Source organism: Cornus florida, unplaced genomic scaffold (genome assembly GCF_030987335.1).
Source record: "Cornus florida cultivar Cherokee Brave unplaced genomic scaffold, ASM3098733v1 CherokeeBrave_3.0.0_Hap2_Chr01, whole genome shotgun sequence".
Taxonomy (NCBI): Eukaryota; Viridiplantae; Streptophyta; class Magnoliopsida; order Cornales; family Cornaceae; genus Cornus; species Cornus florida.
The window spans coordinates 69,023,891-69,031,715 of NW_026775571.1; the positions used below are offsets into that span (position 1 = coordinate 69,023,891).

The 7,825-nt window shown below is 30.9% G+C and overlaps 1 protein-coding gene across 1 annotated transcript; it reads right to left on the minus strand.

Annotated features, from left to right (window-relative positions):
* Positions 1-2,335: 2,335 nt before the first annotated feature.
* Positions 2,336-5,214, minus strand: LOC132300447 (probable voltage-gated potassium channel subunit beta). Its single transcript, XM_059797554.1, has 4 exons — positions 4,651-5,214; positions 3,688-3,831; positions 2,644-2,808; positions 2,336-2,516 (listed from the first exon to the last, which is right to left on the minus strand). Exons 1-4 carry the CDS (start codon positions 5,212-5,214, stop codon positions 2,403-2,405), a joined length of 987 nt encoding a protein of 328 aa, XP_059653537.1. The 3' UTR covers positions 2,336-2,402.
* Between the last annotated feature and the right edge of the window lie 2,611 nt (positions 5,215-7,825).

Genomic DNA, 7,825 nt, shown 5'->3' on the forward strand with positions numbered 1-7,825 from the left:
AAAGATGTGGAGTCTAAATAGACTAAATTATTTATATTTTTTATATATTTCCTTGTCGAATTAGAAAGACTAAGTTATTTATTTTCTTTGTATATTTTCTTATCTAATTAGATTTTATTTTATTAAAAAATTAATATTAAATAGGTAATTTGAGTTTTATAGAAACTTTTCTAAACAATATCTTATATTAATTTTAAAATTAAACTTTTAATAAATAGGCAATTTGTGTTATTATAAAATTAAGAAAACATACATACTGAACATATAAATTTATTATTAAAAAATAATGTACTATTGCACGTAAGTAAAATCTAATTTAAAATCAATACTTAACAAAGTAATTAAATGATTATAAATTCTGAAATATCCATTAACATAAAATTGACACAAGGTAAAAGCGATAAAAATATAATTTTAAATTGAACCTCACAATAGAATTCAATTATTGATAGGTATATTTTCAAGCTTCTAAAACAATATCAAGATTAAGACTATTTTTTATTACAATTTACTAATATTTATTTATTTATATATTAGAAAATTATTTATAAAATTAGAAAAAATGTGGAGGCTAAATAAACTAAATTATTTATATTTTCTTATATATTTCCTTGTTGAATTAGAAAGACTAAATTATTTATTTTCTTTATATATTTCCTTATCTAATTAGATTTTCTTTTATTAAAAAAATTAATAATAAATAGGTAATTTGAGTTTTATAGAAACTCTTCTAAATAAGTAATTTGAGTTTTATAGAAATTTTTATAAACACCTTATATTAATTTTAAAATAAAAACTCATAATAAATAGGTAATTTGTGTTATTTTAAAAGGAAACATACATGTTGAACATGTAGATTTATCTTTAAAAAATAATGTTGTTATTGCATGTGAGTAAAAGTTAATTTAAAATCAATATTTAACAAAGTAATTAAATATTTATAAATTTTAAAATATCGATTAACATAAAATTGACACAAGGTAAAAAAGATTAAAATATAATTTTTAATTGAACCTTACAATAAAAATTCAATTATAGATAGGTGTATTTTCAAACTCATAAAATAATATCAAAATTAACTATTTTTTGTTACAATTTACTAATATTTTATTATTTATTTATTAGAAATTTATTTTTATATTATTTATAAAATTAGAAAAGATGTGGAGACTAAATAGATTAAATTATTTACTAAATTATTTATTTTCTTTATATATTCTCTTATCTAATTATATTTTATTTTATTAAAAGAACTCTTAATAAATAAGTAATTTGAGTTTTATAGAAACTCTTCTAAACACCTTATATTAATGTGTGTTATTCTAAAAGGAAACATACATATGGAACATATAAATTTATTATTAAAAAATAATGTATTAAAACACATTAATGTATTTAAATTCTTTATACTTTTAATAATAATATAGACATAGATATATATTCATTCATTCATATGCCATAGGGTTTTGACCCATTTTGAATGCAATAGGAGGAGGGTCGATTTTTCATTTGAAGAACATATTATACCACTTTTCATCAAACTTGAAGTAGTTAGGAGTGCAAAATTACAATTTTGCTCTTCCTCGATTGAGTGATCGGAGTCACTTTACAAGCTTGACTCTAGGTGTATCCTAAGGTTTTGGGACGTTCCAAACTCAATGATAGCATCCATTTTACCATCTTATGGTAAGGTTTTTTTATTTTTTAACTTTGCCTAAACTAGTGTTACTTAGGGCTTGTTTGGTATGAGTTTTGTTTTTGGTATTTTTGTTTTTGTAGAGTACAATGAAAACAGAAAAAAATATGTTCGGTAAAAAGTGTTTTATTTTGAGGTGAATAGTGGCCAAAATTGAAACACTAATTTGGATGGGTTTTTTACATGGTTTAGCATTGTAACAACAACGATGAACTAGTTAAAAATAAAAAAATATTTTTTAAAACATTTTTAAACTAATCATTATATTTTTCAAACTTAAAACATTTTTTTCTCAAATATATTTTCATATTTTTGTTTCAAAATATCTTGCAACAAATGGACAAAGTATTTTTTATTTTTCGTTATATTGTGATTTTCTTTAAACCCAAAAGCATACAAAAACCGCATTTGACTTCAACTACAAATTTTTTTCTTTTTTCCAAGTATGTATTAGAAAGACCCAAAAGCTGCACAAAAACCGCATTTGACTTCAACCATTGTGGACAATAATTAATCACTGCATTGCCACCGTAGCAACCTCCCAAGAAGAAGAAGATGAAAAACTTGGAGATCTCCAAAGGAAACAGACAATAAATAACCATCAAAGACATTATTTGACAAACACAGAAGTGTGTCCCTCCCTGCATTGTGGTACAAATAAACCACAGAGACTGCAGGGTAAAAATGGAATTACATCCTGTGCTGTTTACCTATACGAAGCAGGACCCTTCGGTTTGCTTTGAACGACAGCCTCAATCTTCTCCATCACAGGAGGTGTCAACAATGGAATGACATTGACAGCCTTCATATTCTCTTGAATCTGCATTATAAAAAAATAAAAATAAAAATCTCGGCCTTTAATGGGAGATATTAATTAACAACGGAAAGGAAAAACAAAAATAACAAAAATAGCTTAAAGAAATGTGTTGCATTGATTTAAAACTGACCTGAGACTCCTTAGTGGCACCGGTAATAACGGACGAGACATTAGGGTTTGCTGCACACCAAGCAAGGGCAAGTTGAGATAAAGGCACCCCGAGTTCGTCGGCAATTGGTTTTAATCCATTAACCTTGTTCAGAACATCCTCCGCCAACGCTTCTTTAGCGTCATCCTGCAAGAAAAGTATAAGTTCACAATTCAGTTCAACCTAAAAGGGCAAGATTTTATAATATCTACAAAGGTTAGAGAATAAAGGTCAAGCTATTAATTTCAAAGTACAATATTATGATGAACTCAAGATAAGAAGAATAAAGTCATAAATTTTATTCTAATTCCTCCGTGCAACCTAAATTTTCATTTAAACATTCTTAGACTAGTTTTTATTTCAAAAGTAAAAAATTGAAAATCTAAAAAGATTTTGATTTTGATTTTGTTTTTCATTAGTTTTTAAGTGGTTTGAGAAGTGGTCTCAAATATCTAAAAAGATTGTTATTTTGTTTTTTGTTAGTTTTTAAGTGGTTTGAGAAGTGGTCTTAAGGGTGCATTGAGTGATTGATATTTGAGAAGGAGAAATGATTCTTGCATTGAATAATTACTGTGAATTGTTGAAGTCTTCTACTTAATTGTATTTATTATAAATAATCAATTAAAAATTATTACGTTAGACAATTAAGTGTTAATTCCGTCGGTATTCTGCATGTCCCACTACATGTCTACAGGGATTACAAAAGTGGGACCGGAAGCAAAATTCACTATCGGTGGCACTTTTGTAAGTGGCAAACTGCACACGCGATAAAACCCTAGCTAGTGCCATTCAGTTTTTTTTTTCTTTTTTTTTCTTTTCTTTTCTGCTTTTTTTTTTTTTTTTTTTTTTTTTTTTTTTTTTTGTAAATCACTCAAGTTCTCTCTTTCTGCGGAATTCACTTCCAAACTCTGTATACTCCTTTCTTTGATTCTTGGTGCCATATAGGCAAACTTCTTACATTCTTAGTCATTTTAAAAACCTCAAGCAATCAGAAGTTTAGTTTAAAAAAGTAAGGTTCTACATTACCTTGTAACCTTCTAATGCAAACCGACTATCAGGTGGAATGTCTCCCTTATTATATTTCCCAGTCAGAACTCCACATGCAAGTGGACTCCATGTGGTAAGCCCTATGCCATAATTATTGTACAGTGGGAGATAGTCTGACTCAACCTGCATTACGCAAAATATATATGTTAAAATTATATATATCACCAAATATTTGTAACAAATAAAAATTCATCAACTCTATATAAAAAATGTGGTTATAAATGAGAATACTATTTGAACCAAAAGCACCATGGATAAAAAAAACTATATGTGGGCAAATTTGAGTAACATACATTATAACTTCCGTAAAAAAATGGGTTTTTAAAATTTTCAGTAATTCATGTCAGCGCATAAATATAATAAGGGGAGCTTCCTCAGGCCTCAAAAAGTCTTTTTAAGCTTTAAAAGTTCTTGTAAAAAAAAAATATGTAGCGTTTTGTGATGCATCTATATATAAAGGGTTGTTCAAAAAGATGATGGTCATGAAGTTAATTTATTTCCAACAAGTAATTTGTTCACGTATTTTTCATAAATTCACAAAATTGTCTTATATTCTCTCTTGGTCCTTCGTCCCTCCACCACTCCCACCACCACCTTCCATTGCCACCTTCCATCGCCGCCATGGGCAACGCCACCTTCCACCACCACCACCACCCTCTACTGCCGCCGCCATTGCCACCTTCTACCTCCACCTTCCTCCAATACACCATGTTGCCGCTACCACTATCACCATCATCACCCTCCACCACCGCCACCTCCGATCTCCATCATTGCTGTCTTTTTATCACCGTTCGTTTCCACCACCACCATCGTCATCGTTGCTGCCATCACACTTTCTATCAATGGAGAAATTATTACATTGTCCACAGATCATTGGTCCCGACTATTCTAACACATTTACTAATATCTTTCCCATTTGGGTAAGCACAAAAACTGATTTACCTTGTGCCTATGAAACAAATTGTATTGGGGTTGCTCCACAATGGGCCCAATAAGATCCAATCTCCGAGCCACACCCCACGCTTCTGTGATCTGCTGGGCCGACCACTCACTGGTCCCCCAATAGAAAGCCCACCCATGATCAATCACGTAATTCATGGCCCTCACCGTCTCTTCCATCGGAGTCTCTAAATCCGGTCGGTGGCAATATATCAAATCCACATACTCCATGTCCAGCCTCTTCAGCGAGGCCTTTGTGCCTTCGATTATGTGCTTCCGAGACAAGCCCGAGTTGTTGGGTCCAGCCCCGCCCCAGAAGATCTTGGTCGAGACCACCACGTCCGACCGCTTCCAGCCGAGCTCACGGATGGCTTGGCCCATGATCTCCTCAGCTCGGCCGCTGGCATAGGTCTCGGCGTTGTCGAAGAAGTTCACGCCGTTGTCTCGGCAGCATTGGAGGATCGATTTGGCGTTGCTGACGTCGAGCTGGGTGCCGAAGGTGACCCATGCGCCGTAGGAGAGTTGGCTCACTTTGAGCCCCGACCGGCCGAGGTTGTTGTACTGCATTTTTAGAGAGAGAAAATGTAGAGAGAGAAAGTGCAGAGAGAGTGTGTGTATTTTGTGAGGGTGGAGGGTTGTTGAGAATGATAAGGAGGATCTGCAACTGCATGCATGAACTTATAAAATGGAGTTTGGAATTTAGTTTAAGGAACATGGAAAGGAAATGATCGTCTGTGTTCGGGATACTTTGATGTTAATACAGTCGCCATGTCAGCACTCATGCAAGTAAGACCAAGTCAGTAGTACCTAGGCTTCACGTTAACGACACTGAGCACCAGATACCAGTTATAAGCTCATCCGACATTAGAAACCTGCCACGTGTCCTACAGAATATTTCAAACACGTCCCTGTTCCTATGCCTTGAGTTTCGTTGGAGAAAATTTAGTTAAAATTTTAATTAAATTTTTTTTTATTTTAAATTCAAACCGTCAATTCAATGCTCTCAATTATAATTATATTTGGATGGTAAGAATTAATATATTAATTAAATTTGTTGCGTTCAAATTTGTTGTGTTCATGTTCACTAGTTAACTCATTTATAAATTGAATTCACATGCTAATTAAAAAATAAGCATTCATGTTTGACATGCTAATTTTTGTTTGTAGAACTTTTAAGTGGAATAATTTAAAGGAAAAATAGCACTTTTAATTTGGTAATTTTAGAATAAGATCCCGCTGGAAGATATTTTGGAGTTGAACAATTATATGTAATTATTTTGCTCAATTAAATCAAAATAAAAAAATGAAATTTTAAAATAAATCATTTTGTTATTTACAACTCCTAACTTCACCTAAGTATAATTTTCTCTTTTTTAAACCCTTCGTAACAATTCTTATACAAGTAAACCAAAGGTAGATGCGGAAGTGGAATTGAGATGAGCAACTTACTCACCTATGTTAAAACATTTTTAGTGCCCCTTAGGTTTTCTTTTATGATAAATCTTAAATTTTATACTTCTGTTTGCATTCATGCTTTAAAATGGACTCTTTTCACTCTTTAAAAATCATATACATTCATGCGTTTTCAAAAACTTAAAAGCATGCTTGTTGTAACGAGATGATATTCTTATCATACTAACAAAAATTTTATATGCTAGAGATAATTATTGTAGAGTTATTTCGATCCTTTGAGGTGTTACCTACATATTTTCATTTGGAAATGTGTGGGCAACTTTCTTAAGTTCAAAATCATCACCATTTTCAAAACTATATTTTAAACACACTTTTTAAATAAAAAACTTAATTTTCAATTGTTAAAAAATATATGTTTAATGTAACATTTAAAATATAACAAATCTTATACTAATATGTCATATAGGAAAATCATGACTAATCCTTTGAGTGGTTACTAACCCATATTCATTGGGAAATGTATGAGTAACTTTCTTTAGTTCAAAATCATCACTATTAAATTCAAAACAACATTTTTCCAGGCTTTTTACTCAGTCGAAATCATGTCAAAAGGAGTATTGTTCTCAAAACTCATTTCCTCTTTTTCTAGTTTTTTATGTCATTCAAATCTCTCCTAGCCTTCTATGATCCACTTCCATAAATTTTCTCCTCGTGATTTTTTTTGCAAAAACCACTCTACTCTAAAATACACTATTTAAAAAATTACCATTTTTATCCTCAAAACTTGTTTTTCATCATTTTACATTCAAAATGCATTTTTAAATCATTTCCATCTCAAAACACCCTCTGTTAGACCAAGACCAACACCCTCTTGAGGTCATTTTTATTCGAAAACCACTGTTTTCGCAAAAGTTACTCATTTTGTTCTGAAAACCCTCTCTAGAGGTCATTCTCATTCCAAAAAAAACTCATTTTTGTAAATGTTACTCTCTGTATTTTTAATCCAAAAACTCATTTTTAACTCAAAACCCTCTCTACGGCTCCATTTCTTTCAACGTAAAACATTTTCCTCAAAATATATTTTCTTTTTTTCAAATAAAATATTTTTTTATTTTTTATTTTTCAATATTTGGCAAAAGTCTTAAGTTGAATTCATCGGAAGTGGCTTGTAAAATAGCTTATCAAAATCTGATGAATAAATTTTTTTTGATAAATTCTTTCTTCCTAAAAATTTTAGGACAACCAAAACCAGAAAAAACACAAAATATTTTACGGTCAAACAAACAAATCCTAAAGGTCATTTTCATTCCAAAACAATAGTTTACATAAATTACTCTTTTCAACTCAAAATTCATATTAAACTAAAAAATCACTCTAGAGGTTATTTTCATTCCAAAATCACTTGTTTTCATAAACGTTACTCGAACATATTTTAAACTCGAAACCCTCTTTTTACAAGAGGGCTTCATTTTCAAAACACATTTTAAATGCACCTTGAGTAAGGCAATTTTTCATAAAGACTCTAATTTTCAAAACCTTCCCCAAAAGCACCTTGAATTAGGGTCATTCCATTACACATATTTCATCCTTTAGGATCGTGTGTCCTCCCAGCATTATGGTACAAAAAAGCCACATTCACTGCAAGCTAAAATTGGAATTACATCCTGTGTTTTACCTATACGAGTCGGGACACTTTGGTTTGCTTTGAACAACAGCCTCAATCTTCTCCATCACAGCAGGTGTCAACATTGGAATGACATTAACA

What these genes read in the sequence shown, in the direction of transcription:
- LOC132300447 (XM_059797554.1), bottom strand. Translation starts at nt 5,214, where the DNA reads ATGCAGTACAACAACCTCGGCCGGTCGGGGCTCAAAGTGAGCCAACTC. An exon ending in ATTTGTTTCATAGGCACAAG is followed by an intron (nt 3,832 to 4,650) that starts GTAAATCAGTTT and finishes TGCGTAATGCAG; the next exon opens with GTTGAGTCAGACTATCTCCC. An exon ending in GTGCCACTAAGGAGTCTCAG is followed by an intron (nt 2,517 to 2,643) that starts GTCAGTTTTAAA and finishes TTTATAATGCAG; the next exon opens with ATTCAAGAGAATATGAAGGC.